Source organism: Denticeps clupeoides, chromosome 7 (assembly GCF_900700375.1).
Source record: "Denticeps clupeoides chromosome 7, fDenClu1.1, whole genome shotgun sequence".
Lineage (NCBI taxonomy): Eukaryota > Metazoa > Chordata > Actinopteri > Clupeiformes > Denticipitidae > Denticeps > Denticeps clupeoides.
Window position 1 is genome coordinate 22,645,067 of NC_041713.1, and position 19,780 is coordinate 22,664,846.

Below are 19,780 nucleotides of genomic sequence, written 5' to 3' on the forward strand. Positions count from 1 at the left end.
CGTAATACGGGTACTGCAGCTTGAGCGGTGTTTAAGGTGGATCTGCAACTGACCATTTGAAGCTACTTCAGTGTTGTGTTATTAGATGCCGCTTGAGCCAGTCAGAGAAGCAGCAGGCTATTCCAACTCAATCAGCAGGACAGAGTGATCTCCTGCCTTGTGCGTCCCACTCCATCAGTAAGAAGAACTTTGTAAAATAAAGCATAAATCAGACGTTGCCTCGGACGTGGGTCGCGGAGGTCAAATGGAATCTTTTATTTGTCATTTCAGCTCATCTTCAGCATGGCCCTCTTTAATATGAAAGTGTTTTAGAGTGACAAAAGGCAGCCAACAAGCCTGATGGACTGATTATTTCATAAAGGTCATAAAGCTTAATGAAGATTTGTCACATTCAGGAGTGGCCGTGCCAAGCTCTAGGGTCCAGGGTTCTCCAAACCCGTTAATACCCACACCCCACACCGTGCCAGTCTCAGTGAACACGTTATGACTGGAGGTGTTAGTGGTCAACAAGGCTCTAGAATGAAGCCAATACTTCAAACAGAACCAAACCCAGTCGGATGCGTTATCTTGAAAATTAAAATGTATTGCTGATGTTGTCATGCTCTCCACTTGTCCAGGTCCAGGACTTGATTGTCTTCTCTTTCCACGTCCCTGCCATGTCCAGTTCTTGTTGCTGCACCTTCATCTTAACTAGCGGCAAGATTGTGTCTTTCCTGCGTTGATTTATGTTTTGTTCATCAGTAAAAACCCTGTTCTGTTTAATGCTGCCTAGGTTTGGTGGATAGTTAGTGGATAAAAGTTTTTTTCTTCATTAAAATATCTGTTACATTTTTTTCATGACTAACAGCAATAACCAGTTTTATGATCAGGTGTCATGAAATCTGCAGTGCTGTTATCTACACGTGAGATCAGTCTGACAGCCTGTCAATAAAGTTCAACTGTTCCCTGAAAAATCACTGCTTTATGTTATCCAAAAGTTACGCTTGAAATAATCAAACCTGATCACTTCAATACTGATGTAGCTCTAATTGCCACAATGAGAAACCTACCTTAGTCACAGTCACCATTATTGCTATGGCATTTATTACATGTGCCATCATAAAAAACTGATCTGGGCCTGATATTCATGGCATTAAATACGATGGAGCTTATGGAGGTGGGAGTCAGATGCACAGTGTGACATCAGTTCTGTGTGTGTGCACCGTATCAATGTGTAAACATGACTGGGATGCACCATAAATTATTTAAACCACAAACACTACCACTCACTAATAGGCATGGGTTTTAATGGTACTGCCATCTTTCTCAAATTAGGAACAGAATTAAGATTTATTTATATTCATTTATACACAGAAAATAAAGCAGTCAACATTAGCAAACTGTAAAAAAAGTATTGAAATTAATAATAACTGAACAAAAAATGTACAAAAAATTACAGCTGTGTTTTGAAGATTTACTTTAAAAGCTTTTTGGAGTAGCAAATGCATCCAATGGTGCAAAACTAAGATACATTAATGCCAAAATGGAACAGAAATGCAAAAACGACCACATTCCATTCTGATTGGCATGTGAACATTTCGCTCAGCTTGTTAATGTTTGATTGTTCTGGAGGCTTTTGCATGAGAACATGGCGTCAGTAGTGATTCAATAGAGCTTTTGTGTGTTGAGGTGGTAGCTTTAATGAAAATAGGTTAATAATGTTTTAGTGTGCAGGCAACGAACAAACTGCAGTCTTGAAACGTAGATTTATGTCAGATTAATCAGGGCCAGTCTGAAAAGTAGGTGACAGACGTGTGTGTGTGTGTGTGTGTGTGTGTGTGCAGCTGTGTTCTATTAGGATGTTTATGCTGTTGTCTGTGAAGGGCTGCTGGACAGATTCTGAGGTTCAAAATGAAAAGCCAAACATTTTCCAAGCTCCAGCAGGATCTGAGCAGAGCCTCACGTTGCGAAGTGAGGCGGGAGCTACTGTGGGTTCGACTCACCAATTTCAGAACCTCATTTGCTCGGCATATTTATTAAAGATCCACGGTGCTTTACATGCTGTTGGAATTGAGAAATTCATTTGTGTGTGTAAGTATGTGTGATGATGCATGCAGAGCGTTGCCATCTTGGCTCTGCATGTATGTCAGTGACGGGGGATGCACTGCCTGAAACAAAGCAGAAACAAAGCCAAATGGAGACCAGGACAGTTTGTAAAAATGCCTCAAAACATAAAAATATTGCATACTGCATAATTTTGCGTATTGGTTGCATGACTTTTCTTAGCATTGCTTCGTGCTCTTGTGTGGAGTTGAACACATGAAGTGTGTATAGTACAGTAGTTTTTCTCTGGAACTGCTTCCAGAATAAAGGGAAGTTGGTCTTAAGAGGGTCCAGTGGTACGATGCTCATTAAATCTGATTCTCTTATTCCATGGAAATGTGATTCTGCCTGCATTTCTGCATATCTTTCATCATTTTAAGATTCTTTTGTTCCTCTTGTTATCATGTAGTCATTTTAAGACTTCATAACTTATATGCAGCTAAGCGTGTTTAACTGCTAAATCTGTATTTGTGAAGTTCATCGATGTTGTATGAATGGTGAGGTTCTCCAGTGGCTACCCCACGTTTTTTTTTTTTTTCTGTTTTACGGAGCCTGCTCCGAGCCTGAATGAGTAATCACATAATGCCAGCTTTGACGTCAGCCTGTCCGCCCGTCGCCATGGTTACTCGGTGCGGGCCCCGGCCCTAGAGAGGTAATTTTTAAACATCGATCCCACAGAATCCAGCGCCTTGCCTCAAACTTGTATTAGAGCGCACTTTCCCTGTGTGGTGAAGGGCTCTTCTGCTTCCGTGTACATTCACTCTTTTCCCTTTGTTTTCTTTTACCCTGTTGTTCTGCCTTGTTCTCCACAATTTCGTTTCTCAAGATTCATATGTTGAGATCTAAATAAATGCATTTTGTATATATGTAATTAATGACTTTTTTTCAGTATTTTCTCATATTCACTAACTCAATGTCAATGCTTAGTCTTGTCAATCGGGGTCGCGGCTGCCATGCTTGGGACACTGGGTGCAGGGCGGGGTGACCACAGGGTGCACACACACACATTCACTCACACACTCATGCCTACAGTCAGCCTAGGGCAGCAGGTCTCCACCTCGTGTATATGCCATTGGAGGTTGGGAGGAAACCAGCACCAAAATGGGGAGAGCCTGCAAACTCATTTATGGCAAAATAAATTGTTATTGGGCAATGCTTCAAGTTCACATGATGTGTGAATCCTTACCCGTTCACAAAAAGTTCATTTTGTGAGATGTCTTCACATCTCCAGGTTCTTTTTGTTGAGCCGTCTTCTGCTTTTCTGCATTGTTGTAAAAGCGGAGGTCTCAAAAACTATACAGAGTTCTGGTTTTAAATGCCACAGCTCACCAGGACCAACATATCATGATATAGCAATTCCACTTGAATGCAGTGCCTGAAGTAGAAATTGCTGGTGTTTAAATAGTCATGCTCATTTGTATGATTATGTCACTGGTTGTCAAAGCCATGATACATTGTAGAATGAAGGCGTTTTTCTGTCAGTCCTGCAATATAAGCAACATCTGAAGTAGCATTGTCTTGTGTGTTTTTTTTTACTGGATGGCCTCATTTCATCATTTCATCATGGCCTGAATCATCATCTGAATCAACTAACACATTTTGGCACTATTATAGCCCTGACTTTATTATGTATGGTAGTCAAGTCCATGCAGTGAGTCCTCCTCTCGCACTCCAGACCAGCCCAGAAGCACTGTCCATTTTCATTAGTCCCCAATTAGATCTTGCTTGCACTGAGATGGGTTTTATGTATGAAGTGCATAGAAGAAGACCGCAGTGTCACCATAGCTTGCATGGCCCATTGATTCTGATAGCCAGTGGTGGAGCCAGGAAATTGTCAGTCGGGTGGGGTGCCACGCGACCCACTGCATTACCATGATGTAAACTCTGCATATAACACTTTGTATACTATATGATGCTTGTCTTCTAAATTTTGTACTACAAAAATTCTCATATACAGCCGGTATAAAGGGTGGTAAATCCCTCAATGGTCATTTGTTTCTGGATGTGTCTTCCATAGTCAATACAGTGTTTTGATTAATCAATTACCCAATTTGCAGGTTGAAATATGACATTTACAGCAAATAATTCGACTCAGAATTCTTATTTATTGATGGGTAAAAGGAAGTGCTTGACGGCAAGTTGAGTGACAAATAGGGCCTTATAGAGACAGATGATGAAGTGAAACCAGACTTGTAAAATGTAATGCCCAAAGTATCAAATATGATAGCAGCCACGATGCTACTCACTTATTAAAGTAATAGCACACCTCACTCACAAGTGTGGTCAGCAGCACCTTGTTGGCAGAGCTGTCAATTTTGGGCCAGGCCTGACCCGACCAAGGCTCAATTTCTGTATTTTTTGTTGGTGTCAGGTACAAGCTTAACTTCTGGTCTATAGTACCTATCCTTTCTGTATGATTTGCTGCTTGTAAATTAGTTTTATTAAATATTCATTGTTAAACGAAATGTGGCCACCGTCGTCTGGTGGTCTGTTTGAATGACCTCGAGTGGAACGCCTGTTACCCTGAGAGTCCTGATCACTCACAGCTGCCGCTTGCTTGGTTCAAGTGAATATGTGAATATGTGAATGCATTGCCATGTCCTCACCTCAGCATTTGCCACTCTTCAATACCTCAACCTTGTGGCACGACAGCAAGAGAGATGCGAAAATGGATGCTGAGGAGGTCAAAGTCAACTTTATTGTCATCTCACTGTGTACGGAGGAAGGTGAAACGGAGGCAAGCAGACGGCAATTATGATTTAAACCTGATCATTTCCCCTCACATTTCATTCCCCTTAGTCTGGAACTCGTAGCGTGTGCAAAGAAAGCCAGGCTTTTAAAAAGCCGTACTTGTCGGGTCTGATTCTGCTACAGCAATTACAGCTTTACTCAGCAGCTAACCCATTCACTGTCATGCTCAGGAAACACTGGCTTCCAAAGCCACGAGTCAGTCCTCATGTCCCGCCAGAACATCATTTCTTTCTGAAATCATTAATAAAAATACAGTTCTGAATTGTATGAGAGCTCAAGGCTAAAGCAGCTGTTGTAAGGTCAGTTTTCTGTTCTTTCCTGGCCATGTTTCCAAAAAAGCATCTTAAACCAAAGCTTTTCAAAAACATTCCTCCGACAAAATCATCTTAAATTTACAGAGCATTTCCTGCAAGCAGGAGTGTGAATGGCTAAGAGCTTCTTTTCCTTCCATACAGAAAATGTCCACACGGTTGTGGACGTAATCGTCTCCCTTCAGCTGCTCCCATCGCCACAGCAGATGAATCAGGCTGGTTGTCCGCATAATTGATTTGGCAAATGCCCTTCCTGATGTAGCCCTCCCCATTTACCCGGGCTTGGGACCGGTCACATGTTTTTTCAGAATTTTTCATTTCTTCGCATAGTTGCACAGGTGCACATGGTAGAAGAGAGAGAGGATATAAATGTTTTAGGGGTTATATATTCATATTATTAAAGATAATTTACTGCCTAAGGCTTGATTATCAATGTTTTTGTTGAAATTCGTCGTCGGTGTTTCTCATTTAAATAAAGTGCTTATAAAATGTACCATCCTTTGCGCCGTATGTGATTTGCCGACCGCACCGCTGTCTTCTGTTCACATTCCCGGGCCTTAGAGGAGTCTGGATGCTGAGATGAAGTGATCGCTTAGATTCTTGGATGATAAAACAGAATTTTTTTGTGGTTGAATTTTCGAACCCTGAATTTCATCAAACTAAATAATGTTATTTGAAATTTTGGTGCTTGAAAAATATACACTGAAATAATTAAAAGCAAAATTCAGCACTTCAGTCACCTGCTTTTAAAAAAAATGATCAGCCTTGTTATTGGTGCAGGGATGGATGGGTTTGCACGAGGCTTCAGGAGCCAACTCCATGTATTCCATGTACTATTCTGCTGTATTCCGATTACCTCTTGTTGCGCAGCAAACTTTGCTTTCTATTAAATGAATGTGTATGAGGTAATAACACATGGACATCGTCCAAACCACATACAACCTGCATACAATTTTAGAATTAAGGTCCAGATTTGTGATAAATGTCATTGTCTGTGTTTTTTCAGTTAAAAAGTCAGGAAATCTGGTGTATTAGAATTTTTTTATGAGAAATAAGTGCATACTTTGCTCATTGCCACTTTATTATTATTTTACTTAACTCCTTGCATCTTGTATCTGTTATAACTTTTCACCCCTATAGTCCTTGATTAATATTGATCATTAAAATATGCACTATGACACCTTAATATAGAATGGTGGCGATATTAGATGGAAATGGTGTATTGGATGTGTGTGTAGTCTATGTATGTGTGGTCAGCTGTTGTAGAGCCTGACAGCGGTTGGCAGGAAAGACCTTTCCGAAATGTTTAAAACTCACCGTGAGCTGTCTAACTGTCAGTCTCCTTTCATAACAGGTTTATTTATACAGAAATGATCATGTGTAGCATTTCACTTTTGTGGCGTTGCTAGAATTAGGTTGAATTTCAAGACCAGTTGGTGTGCTAAAACACTGTTATTCAGGTTTTCCATCTGGGAGCATGAATCTCTGAAGAGTCCAGCTTTGCAGCATCTACCGATGTCTTGCATCGAAGGACAGAGAGCTCCAGTAGCCTCTGGAGAAGGTCAGAAGTCAGAGGTTCTCATGACTGTTTCCTCAGCTGCAGCGCTGCAGGGGGAGGTTTCAGATTTGCCAATCTAAAAAAGATTGTGATTTGTAACATGAAACTTCCTCTGAGAAGATTTTGGTAACGGTAGCTGAAACCTCAATGTCGACATTAATGAGATGAAGATGAATTTTTTTTAATAGGAAAAATTGTGGTACAAAGTCATTGGGTCTCAAGGAATAAGTCAGTTTTCTTGCGGTGTAGTACTGACATCTTTAGTTACATAGTAAACTCAGATATTACAGTTGGGGAACTACTAATTTCATTCATAAAATTGCAAATGAATGTATAACTTTTTTGACATGCATTCGTCTGGATATTTTTGTATTGTTCTGCTCATTGTTCAAATAAACCTACAAGCCTGAAATTATAGACTGATAATTTCTTTGTAAGTGGGAAAAATTACAGGGGCTAAAATAATTATTTCCCCCTGTAGATCTGCATGATAATCACGAAGATTTTATCTATATTATAATCCTGATTATTAATCATAATTATTCATTATTTTAGGTAAAACACATTTTTTCTATTTTAAACATACATTGAACAAGGCTTTCAGATTTTGGCTATAAAAACCAGCCTGTCTACATTTTCTGGCTTAAGGCAGGTTCACTATGAAAATACTTCATTTTTAAATGTTTAATATGAAAGATTAATATCCATTTACCTGCTTATATGAGAAAAAAAGAGGCATTTTGTATAGATTTGACAAGAACTATAGACAATGAACTAACTATGTAATTTATAAATGAACAGAAGAACAGAAGCTGCACCTTTACTCTGGGCTGGGGGCAGGACGACAGATGCTCCAGTCTGTAACATAAGTAACATGACTTATTTGTCAAGCACACAAAATTTTGTAACATACAAGATGTAAAATAAAATCTTGCTTTTGAAATGTTATTTGGGGCAGTGGTGGCCTTGCGTTTAAGGAAGTGGCCCCGTAATCAGAAGGTTGCTGGTTCGAATCCCAATCCGCCAAGGTGCCACTGAGGTGAAAAAACATCTCGCTAATGCATATGTATTAGTTGTCAAATGAAAAGTTCTTTATGTAATAATGATTTATGAGCAGCTGTCTCCCTGGACTGTCCCAGCTTTCCCGGCTTTTGGAACAACATTCGGCCTGTTCTGTCTGCTGAAGGGGAAATTATGACAGACACAAATCCTGTATACATGTGTAGGAAGATTCTTTCCGTGTTTAAAGTCCAGTATAACAGGGAAAGTTCCCCTCACTGAAAATCCCTGCAATCCTGTCATGACAATGAGTGACTGATTAGGTTCCCTCACCGAGAACTTTAAATGAGTGTCCATGTTTGTTTGTCCTTTGTGAGACTTGTGTAAATCCCGTTCTTCTGAACACATGCAGAGTTACGGGGGGATGCACTAACCAGCCTCTGCAGCAATAAACTCACTCCAGTTTATTTATAGCAGCCGAGCGCAGTTCCATCACAACCTCATGGCATTTTACCCCAAGTTAGCGCGGCGTAAAGGAGCACACGCCGCTCTTAATGGAAGACAGCGGTTCCATTAGAGCGCTGCGATCAGCCCCGTTTCCCTCTGCATCCTGCCATATCCGAGCACTGGTTCCATTAGAAGGACATATTGACATTTCCATGAGCGGGGCTGCAGGTGAAACGCAGACCAAGGAAGGGTTCTCGTTCCGTGCTGGAATGTCACGAGAGCCCCATGTTTCCGTCCACAGAACATTTCTCTTTCATGTCTCCGCTAGGATGTTTCTTTTTGTCTCTCAGGCCTTGGACAAGATTGAGTTCCTGGAGAAAACCACCCTGGCATATGTGGAGACATATGATTATTTTTCATGACTTCTGTAAGGGTTCTGAGAGAAAAGTAGGAAGCTTTTGACATATTTTCTGTTCAGTTATTTAGTTCCTCATATGCCCATATTACTGTTCCTCTCTCCTGAACACCAGCATATTTGAACTTTGGTGGACTTCTCTGGTGTTCTGTGTGCTGAAAGGGGTGGTGTGTTTTTTGCTCTTGTGGTTTTATTGTGAGCCCTATTAAAACAGACCAGTATGGGAGAAAGTCCCAGGCTGCAGCGCACAAATGTCCTTGTGGTGTTTATCTCAGCTGGCCTTTATCTTTTTGGGTTTTTTTTTTCAGCTGTCTTTGCATGTGCTTGTAAATGGACCATGCTGATTGTAAAAGTTTATGATTAATAGTTTTTAAAAAGTGTAGAACATTTGCAGCATTTAGCAGTGCAAATTGCACAATTTCTCAAGGACACGAGGGTAGTAAGTTTGAACCAGATCACAAGTGAGTTACTACATGGTTGAAGAATGGAAACCTTGGAACCACCATTGCTCACTTTTTCACTTCAGGGTGCCAAACACCAAAGATATAGATATAGATAGATGCAGAACCAGAACCAGAACTGTTGGTAGTATGCAGCGTCCTTCCTTCCTCAGTCGGGTCTCCAGGACTGGGTCGAGAAACATGAGTCCCTTCGAATTGGCCCATTGTAAAATAAACTGCATTGTGAACAAGAAGGTCTTTCTTCCTACAACACTGCTTAAAAAAAGTTTAAAACTTTATGGTGTGTGTGTGTGTGTGTGTGTGTGTTATAAAAGCTTCAGAGTGAAACTTGTTTTCTATGGAAGGCATGAAGAAGGAGGTGATACTTACGAAAGTGTTTTTTTCACTCGACAGAATATTTGCTGGTGTGTGTATGGGTTGAGAGCTACTAGGAGTGAGTGTGTGTCAGTGTGGAATGTGCATGTAAAATTTATGTACACATTACATGTGTGCGACGACCTCTGTCCCGCCTCCGCCAATCCCTCCCCTCATCGCTCCCAGTCCTCCATTTCTCTGGCAGCTCACCTTGGCAGCTCCCGCTGGCGATGACGCAAATGACCCAGCAGAGGCGAACCCCCCCATTACACACACACACACACACACACACACACACACACACACACACACAGGCCAGTGATTCTAAAACATTACCCAGCCAAACAATGCCATGCTCATGAACTAGATACATCCACGCTCTCCAGCTGGCCAGGCCTGGGGTCCATCATCCGTATCTCAGGTCGCAATTCAGACCCTTCACCGCTTATTCAGACTTTACACCTCCATCCCATCCACCCCCCACGGGATCGAATCTCAGCGGGATCTTCCCCTCCGCTAACTCGTGTTGCTTTTTTTGAAATTTATGTCCATTTTTATTGGAGAGAGGCATCCTAGCGCCCCGGCAGCGGAGCGAGAGAGACGGGGCTTCGAGGTTTTGTCGTTGGGGCTGACGGTTTTTCTGCTCTGTGGAGAGAAACCCAACTCTCGAGGCTGGAGGTTTGGCTCCACTCAACATCAGCAGGAGTTACTACTTACAAGCCGGAGCGGTTCCTTTGGAATTTCCTCCAAATCCAGTTGCTCAACTGTTCTACTTTGTGCTCCATCTTCTTCTCCAGAACGTTCCATGTGCATTCGTCTGTTTCTACATGTTTAACATGATCACATCAGACTGAGATGGTGATCTCATTGCGTTGAGCTTTTTTTTTTCAGTCTGTTCCAAGTTCCTAATTGAAAAACGAGTGTAGAATTGTAAAATTCTACTGGGGTCTGTGAACGCATGAATACGCACGGGTGGTCTGAACCAACTCAACTTTCGGGAATATTCCCGAGGGCTTTCATACAAAGTGCATGTCCTGCTTGAACTGCCTTTCCCTCCTGTTGCCCCATTCATATCCCCTCGCTGCAGTCCTGCACCACATCCTGAATCACAAGCCGCCACCCCCTGCAGGTGAAGCCATGCACTGCAGCGTGCCCAAATGGCTCCAGGATGGGATGTGTGGTAATTACTTTACTTACTTTACTTTACAGACCCTTTTATCAAAAGCGACTTACAAGAGGAAGACACCAGCAATTCTCGTTCGGTTTCTATAGATTTTGAGTTACGAAACTATGAGCCCTGATAAGGCCGAACTTGTCAGGAATAGAACATGCTCGGGAATAGTTTTTTTGTGAGTGTTTTAGTGTTCGACTCGTTTAATTAAACAGAGACAAAGCCCCCAGGGCGGAATTGATTTTGCAAAGCTCAGTGATACTTAATGCATAATTAGAGGATCATTTCTACATACGGCTACAAGGCTGAATGAGGAGATAAAAATTAAATATGTAAATTCATGCCTCCAAATATGTCCAAATAGACGCCAGCTCATTGAAGTTTTCTGCATACACACTCACAGAGAGATGAATACATGATTCACGATCAATACAAAATGACAAAAAACAACCTGGAAAGGAAGCACTCCATGCAGAAAGTGGAGGAACCTAAAGCCGCCCTTCCTGACATGCAGAAATATTAGACGCAACATCATTTGACTGCTATCACCCAAATTGATCTGAAGGCAGTAATTAGAGGCAGAATTATACCGCCGACCTGCGGCAGAGGAAATCTACACTAGGCCGCTCCTGAATGAAGGATTATGAAGCTGTTGGCGGTAATCTAGTTCTGGACTCCATTATGGCCGCGCCGTTTCCTGCCTCCCTCCGGTCACACGTGTTTAAAAGTGCATTACAGCCATAACGGAGAGTGTGAGAGAGAGCCGAGGAGGATCATTTATCTGCGGCAGGCAAATAAAGCCGGTAGTGTGATCCGGCCCATCCATCAAGAGCTCGGCGTCTCTACGGGCACACCCAATCAACACTCACACACACACACACACACACACACAGGTTCACACTGCCCTGGGCCCACACAGGCCTGAGAACTGCTGTGCTCATGTGTCTTTCTGTGTGCTGAACGTCATTTTATTTATTGTGAAAGCATGATATATAAGTGCATTTCATAGGGGACGCATGAGCGTGGTTGCTTGAGGTTCTGGGATATGAGAAACAAAACAAAATTCAAGAAAGAGAAGCTGATTTTAACTATGCGCAGGATGAGTTGGCTTCCTGGTGTCAGGTTTAGTTTGACTAAATGTATTCTATGGGTTCTAATGGAGAATAAGAACAAAAGAGAAAAGTGTGTATATTTTATGAAGGGCAGTTTTAGTGGACGGGAAGAGTTGTTGTTGGTTTTGTTCCAACATCTTCCAAAATGTTGGAGGAAACTGGTCTGAAAATTAATAAATATATATAGCGCTGAGGGAGCCAAAGAGACCAGAAGTGCATAGTTGCCATGGACATTTCATGACATTTTGGCAAATTTTGTTGGCCAAAATGCTGACTGAGGACACATAGAATTAAATAACAATGTCTTTATAAATAAAATAAGATTTAGATTTTTTTAGATTTAAATGCAAAAACCTTTTCTATAAGAGACAAAAATCCAAATCAGCAATCACCAGAATGCTCAGAATGATATGATGTTGAACAATCACTAAACCATAAGCATCTTAAAAGTTCTACCATAAACGGAATGCGGCTGCATCAGCAAACACCGGGGGGCAGTGCGGCAGTGGTGCTCTAGCGGGTGACGAAGCAGACCTGTAATGGGATGGTTGCCGGTTTGAATCCCGATCCGCCAAGGTGCCACTGAGCAAAGCACCGTCCCCACACACTGCTCGTCGGGCGCCTGTCATGGCTGCCCACTGCTCACCAAGGGTGATGGTTAAAAGCAGAGGACACGTGTGCTGTGCTTCATATATGTGCTTCATATTCATATTATTGCTTTGTTTGTATTTTTCACGTTACATTTACATTTACCAGACGCCCTTTCTTGGTAAACATGGTAAACATGGTAAACATGTTCATACAAAAATGAGCACCACTGTTCCACCTGATTTTAACTGTTAATGGTAATTGTGCGTATTATCAAATTACAGGAAAAAAAATATCATACACAAACCAGTCAGATATCTCATTTATATTTTACATTAATATTTGCAACAAAATGTATAAACAACAAACAAGGTCCTTTTGTCAAAAGCACAATGTCGCAATGTAAAATGACCTTAAAAAAGGCCTTAGCCTGAATTTCTAAAATAAAATATAAAAATAGCACACCTACGAAACACGCACAAAATAATTTGTCATTTTGGAAGCATTTCTTGTGAAAATGAGCAATGTCCAGGTATAAAACTGATTCTACTGCAAAAGAGAATCCCTAATGCTCCTGCTTGGAGGGACGTGACCATCTCTGTTTTCTAATTTACTTATGACAACATAACTGACAGTCACTGTGCATCAACACAGTTTCAGATCAAACAGTGTGGAAGTGGGCCTGATGAAAGGCCTGGGTTATGTAAGTGCCACGGCCCTCTGATGGATGCATCTGGGACCGCGGTGCACTCAGGGACTCTATTGGTGGGGGTCGGAGGCTCAGCTGACAGCTCGGGGGTTCTGATGTCGTCTGACTCCGCCCTGGCCACTGATGTTTCCCTCTTCAAAGGAGCTGAGTGAGCTCATTAACGCTGAAATTATAGATATTACCAACGCTTCCATGGCCATGTGGCTGCTTTGGTCTTGCATCAACTGCACAGATGCACCCACTGGTTTTTCTGTTATCTGGCTTGTATAGAATTTGGCTCACAAGTTGGTAAAGAAGGATGCTTGTTCACACACTGGATTCTGAAATGATTCCTCTTCCAACCCCTTGAATTATTATTATTATTATAAAATAATAATAATTATTATTCCATAGTTTGGTGCCCTAAACATGCATGAACATTCAAGTCTGGACGTTGGGTCAGAAATCTGGTTTCGTGTATCTGCACCAGATTTAATGGGCATTTGCATCTCAAGATAAACTCACATCCATTAGCTCCACCCAACTGGAAGTTAGATTGTTTAATTTTCTCATACAAAGGATCCTAGATGCTGTGACCCCATTAACATCATAAATTACACTAAACTTTCATTGGCAGGGGTGGCTGAGTGGTTAAGGAAGCGGCCCGTAATCAGAAGGTTGCTGGTTTGAATCCCGATCCGCCGAGCAAAGCACACGCTGCTCCCCGGGCGCCTGTCATGGCTGCCCTCTGCTCACCAAAAATGCATTTTGTTGTGTTTTTTTTTTTTTATGAAAACTGCATTTCATAAAATCATCCTGCGTGTATCTGTTTTTGACTGAAATCCTGCCCTATGTTCCATGATGTGGTTGCCGTTGTCTCAAGGTGCTCATTTACATATTTGTATAGATGAACTACCCCATATTACATTAGGATGTACAGTATTTAGCGAGACCAGTCAGACTCCATGTGTAAATAGGTCAGTAAGACCACAGTGTGGCCAGAAGACGTGTGTGGTTGGTGTGGTCAGATTTTAACTGGCACATGGCACTGTGGTCATGGCGGTGCCACAGGCCTGTAGATTCTCCTGGTCTCCAGTCCACAGGATGTCCAAGGCTCTCATTTGCTTTTAGAGCTTAGCAAGCATCACTGCGAGCTCTTTTTACTGAAGGTTTTGGTGGAGCGAATAAAGCGTGTTCTTCCTTGCCACACTGCACACGGACATCTTTATTAGGCCTGCCAAAGAGGCAATAAAATGCGCTTTATTACTTAGTGTGGGAGAAATTTTACAGACATGTTATTGTTATTTTTCTTACAAATTCTGAAATTAATTTGGACTGTGGATTGAGCAAAATAAGCCTGTTACATTTCCATTTACAACATTTATCAGACGCCCTTATCCAGGGCGACTGACAGGGTTAAGTGTCCTGCTCAGGGACAGTGGTACTAAGTGGGGGTTTGTTCTGGTTCATTGGCAAGTGTCTTTTCCACTAGGCTACAACCACCCTTGCAAAAACATTTACCAGGCTCAGATCACGTCGAAAATTAGCAATTGAAATGAGCGAAAAGTCAAGAAAGTGGTACACAAACTGTAGCTAATGCATGAAGCTGAAGTCGGTTGTTCAGATGTGTGAGCTCAGGTGCTCTCATCTGACAGACAATAAACATTAGAGGTCTTTTTTTTTATGTGTCACACACACACAAACATTTACACCACCAGTCAAAGGTTTGGACACACCTACACATTAATGGGTCTTGCATTTTTACATTATACAGGGTGGGCCATTTATATGGATCCACCTTAATAAAATGGGGATGGTTGGTGATATTAATGTCCTGTTTGTGGCACATTAGTATATGAGAGGGGGCAAATTTTTCAAGAATGGTGGTGACCATAGTGGCCATTTTGAAGTCGGTCATCTTGGATCCAACTTTTGTTTTTTCAATAGGAAGAGGGTCATGTGACACATCAAATTTATTGGTAATTTCACAAGAAAAACAATGGGGTGCTTGGTTCTAACGCAACTTTATTCTTTCATGAGTTCTTTACAAGTTTCTGACCACTTATAAAATGTGTTCAATGTCACCTACCATTCCCATTTTATTAAGGTGTATCCATATAAATGGCCCACCCTGTAGAACAAAACTGAAGACCCGGGAGATTGAATAACATTTAAAAAAAAAAAAAAAAAAAAAAAAAATTTTTGCTGTGATGGCTGTGATTTCAGACTCTAGACTTAGACAACGGGATCGGTTTCCAACAGTCCTGAAAGTTTATGCTGAACTCTTTCTTATCATTCATGATGACAATAATAGTGAACAAAGCTAACGATGAAAAAACGATGAAAAAACAGATCCATCAAATAGATTTCACCTTCTCCTGATACAACAAATATGAAATATTTTTCCATTGAATTCTTCCAAATTGCACAATAACCACCACAGCGTGGGCCAAAACAGTCCAAACTTTTGACTGGTAGTGTATACACACAAAAAGGAAGAGGACAGTTCCGAAAATCACTTATTTTTATTTTTTTTGCTTTTCTTACCTCACAGTTCCTGTCCCCCTTGGAATGGGAACACAGGCGAGGAGCACGAGGACCACAGGTATGTTACTGCTGCACTGTTGCCACCTGCATTATGTTATGTCACCGACATTTATGTCATGATCAGTGCTGTCAAGGAATCAACTTTATACTTTTATCATGTCTGGGCATTTAGAAGGAAGGGTTGTTTAAGTCCAGAGTTCCTCGGTGGGTTGGGAAAATAGAAAATAAAATGAACATCACAGTTATGTGTCGGTGTATCCACATACGGTTCGGACTGTGCAGGTTCAGCATGAGGTTGGAAATAAGCAGGTTCATGCTTCAGCTCCAGTCACTCTGCCTCCAAGCTCATGCTGAACCCATCCTGCCCAAACTGTAAAAAGTGATTGTGAAACACTGATTTTGTTGCATGCAGCCCTGTCTTTTTGACAGTTTCACATTTCAAAGATGTAATGTGCATCATGATGTAACAATTTACAATGTAGTTCATTATTGCGGTTTGCTAAGTAGTTCTTTCATGTGTTCAGTTTCTATTTGAGAAGACTTTTTACTTTTTGCTCTTTCCTACATTCTGCAAAGTTGACCCTTTTTAGAAATTAGGTATTACTTGGTGACATAACTCTTCCACTGTTTCTTGTCTTGTGACCCCTGGGCGATGTAATAATGCATTATTTGGTACACGCAGCTCTGTCCCGACTATGTCTCAAAAATATTTCAGAATGTTGATGGGAATCTTTTTAAATAAAACCGGGATTTGTTTTTCGCAGAGCAGTGGGTTTTTTTTGCCTGTGTGTGTGTGTGTGTGTGTGCAGACATTCTATATAAATACTGATATTATCACCCCTACATATAATATGAGCCATATTAACACTTCACTATAAGTACATTTATAATATGTTATGGCTGTCAGTTGAGGCTTTAAAAAAATGGGAAGTCCATCAAAATATGTGTTTTAAGACCATACAGCTATACAGCAAGCATGGTTAGTGCAGCAGACAAAGCTTCGTGGTTTGCAGGTAAGTACAACTCCCGCCCTGACATCACATATGCGTCTTTTTTCTGAAAACAACTTTATTAGGGGGCAGTGGTGGCCTAGCGGTTAAGGATGCAGCCCCATAATCAGAAGGTTGCCGAATCCCGATCCACCAAGATGCCACTGAGCAAAGCTTCGCTGTACGTCCCTGACATGTCAGCCCAATCTCCAACCTGACCTATAACCCCAAACCCCTGGTGCAGAACCACATTAGGCAACTACAAGAAATCCTCTCTAGTGAAAAGACAAGGCTGGAGACGTGTTCCGGCAGTTTAACACACCGTGGAATACGGTAGATATAGTAAATGCAACTGTTGAATCAATCTACATTCATTAGCATACAGATTATCTGGATGAGTTTATAGCATTTCATAGTTTTTATCTTCCCCACAGTACATCACAGTGGCACATGGACAGCTTTGTCCAGACAGTCCCTCATGCACTGTGTAAATATGCTCATCACAGACATGCGCCCACTGTCCATGGTGGAATACACAGCCTTTGAAAATATGATTAATGTTTTCAATCCAAGAACGGATGGTTATTAAAAAAGAAAAATAGATGAAAAATTCAATAAAAACCTTTTTTGTGAGGAATAACAGCGAATCTTTGGCTTGCTCATTTTAAGAGGCCTTTCATGTTGCATAACACACTCTTGATATAGTTGTTTAAAAACACAAAATTATCCGAGTACTCGATGTAAAACCTCATGTTAACATCACCATGTCACATGGTACACAAGTCTCATAAGAGCATAAAACTGCCAATGTCACGAGCAAATCGTTGTCCAACTTGACACAGTCGGTTCGTTCTTTGCCCTGCAGCGTCGGCAGAGCTCATGCTACATAATGTCGGCTGCAGACAGACCAGACCTAACCCCACCTAGAACACACACACTGCTATAATCGTCAGCCTGAACTATGTATGTATGAAAATGATGTCTCATTTGAGCCTGATGAATGCTGGCATTGTCACCTTGGAATATGCCTGTGTCATCGGGAAAGAAGAAATTCACTGATGGAATAATCTGGTCATGCAGTATATTCAGGTAGTCAGCTGACCTCTTTCTTTGAGGACACAATTTTCCTGAACCTTGACCTGACCGACCGCAGTAACCCAAGATCATAGCTCTGTCCAGACAGGCTTGTACATTAAGATGAAAGGTGAAGCTTACTCTCCATCCAGCAAAATGTGCCTTGGACAGGGTAGAAGCCTTCTACTTAGAGTATATATTGGGTTGTGGGATCATGACAACAACAACATTTTTTTCTTATTTAGCCCAAAATCACATACAGTATGTCTCATTGGGCTTTGTCTGGCCCTATAGTCACTCAGTAGTTACAGGGACAGTCCCCCCCCGGAGCAATTTAGGGTTAAGTGTCTTGCTCAGGGACACAATGGTAGTAAGTGGGATTTGAAGTGGGATTCTGATTTATAGGTGAGTTTGTTACCCACTAAGCTACTACCACCCTGGTGTTAGTGTGGTCATTCAATTATGGGAGCATTGAACTTTAAATTCAATCTGGTTGTCAGAAATTTTTGAGAAACACAAGTGCGAGGATTACAAGGTGTTCAACGATAACCTACATCTGCTCTTATTGTATTACACAAAATTATCAGACACACACACACAGGTGGTAAGGTGGTAGTAGCCTAGTGGGTAAGACATTCGCCTGTGAACCAGAAGACCCGGGTTCAAATCCCACTTACTTCCATTGTGTCCCTGAGCAAGACACTTAACCTTAAGTTGCTGCAGGGAGACTGTCCCTGTAAATACTGATTGTAAGTCGCTCTGGATAAGGGCGTCTGATAAATACTGTAAATGTAATGTAAATGTATTACCTTTCAGTGTGTAAACACTGGTGTCACTGTTGCTGCTACTTCGCTGGACCACCAGCTAGGACGTGGACCCCCGTGGTCCAGTTGGACCTCATGAAGCTCGTGAAGAAGACAGATATTTATGTCACATTTTTAGAAGCCTTTCCTGGATCTGATTATTGTGTTGCTGACCTGTTTGTACCCTGGATCCGGAATGGGGACGAGTGTAAGACCGGCTTCATCATGGCCACTTGGTAATGCCATTCAGCTTGTCCAACACACATCCTTCCTGGGGTTCACCATCAATCCCCAGGGCCTCGCCATGGATCCTGCAAAGACCTCCACCATCACTTCCAGCCCCCATCCTCATTCACCCCGATCCTGCACTCCCATTCATAGTCAAGGTCAACGCCTCTGGCTTGGGGGTGGTCCTGTCCCAAAGAGACCTTTCGGATAACAAGATGCACCCCTGCGCCTTCTTTTCACTGTGACTTGACAAGGCTGAAGGCAGACGAGGCAGTTTTCACAGTTTATCACTCGGTTCCGGCGGCACTTCTGAAAACAACTCACCTCGGGGTCCCACCCCGAGTCTAATGGCCAGAACCAAGTGAATAAATCAAGAGCTGGAAAAGTACTTACGATGCTACTCTGCCGGGCAACTCATGTCTTGGTCCAAGCACCTCCTCCTTGCCGAGCAAGCCTGTAACCAACACATCTGCCACGGGGGTGTCTGCCTTCGAGGTCAAACTCCTGTGTAGTTCCCAGCTCCCACTGCCCAAGGACCAGTCCCCACCGCCAACCCATGGCTCTCAGCTCCACCACACTTGCACCAAGGTCTTGTATAATGTATATTATACATATGATATATAAAGCCAACCTCCAACCTGACCTATAACACCAAACACGTCCTACGTACAATCAATGGCGGATAAAGCAAATATGAGAAATCCTCTCTATGGTGCACATTTCTAATGAAAAGACCAGGCTGGAGAACAATGACGTGTTTAACTCACCGAGGAGGAGGACTAGATACCAAACAAGGAGAGGGGAGTTACAGCACCACTTACAGGTGTGGAGGAGGATAAAACAGCATTAGAGCATGACAACATATCAGATAACGCTCCCTTGTGTATGCATGTTTTTTAAAAAGCGAAAACCCATTTGAAAGAACAGCGTTTCATGTGGACGGGGACTTAAAGCAGACTTGTGACTGAGCTGTCATCAGTTCTTGTAGACTAAAACTAGACAAAAAATAGTCATGGATAATTCTGACTAAAATGCTCAGACTTTTAGTCGACTGAAACAATAAGCAAGCGTGTTATTAAATAGATATGAGACTTACGGACATGGGAAGCATTTCTGAATGAACCAAAATATTTATTCTGTAATTTCGTGTAAGAAATGACTTTCTGAAGGAGGCTGGTTTTTAGGTCTTTGGACATCACCGG

At 41.9% G+C, this 19,780-nt stretch overlaps 1 protein-coding gene across 2 annotated transcripts in view; it reads left to right on the forward strand.

Annotated features, from left to right (window-relative positions):
- LOC114794475 (cGMP-inhibited 3',5'-cyclic phosphodiesterase A-like) overlaps nucleotides 1–19,780 on the forward strand; it is a 62,520-nt gene that overhangs the window by 9,057 nt on the left and 33,683 nt on the right. For both annotated transcript variants that reach the window (XM_028987041.1, XM_028987042.1), the window contains exon 2: nucleotides 15,492–15,542. In XM_028987041.1, the coding sequence (XP_028842874.1) occupies nucleotides 15,492–15,542 (51 nt within the window). The remainder of the gene's footprint in view (nucleotides 1–15,491; nucleotides 15,543–19,780) is intronic.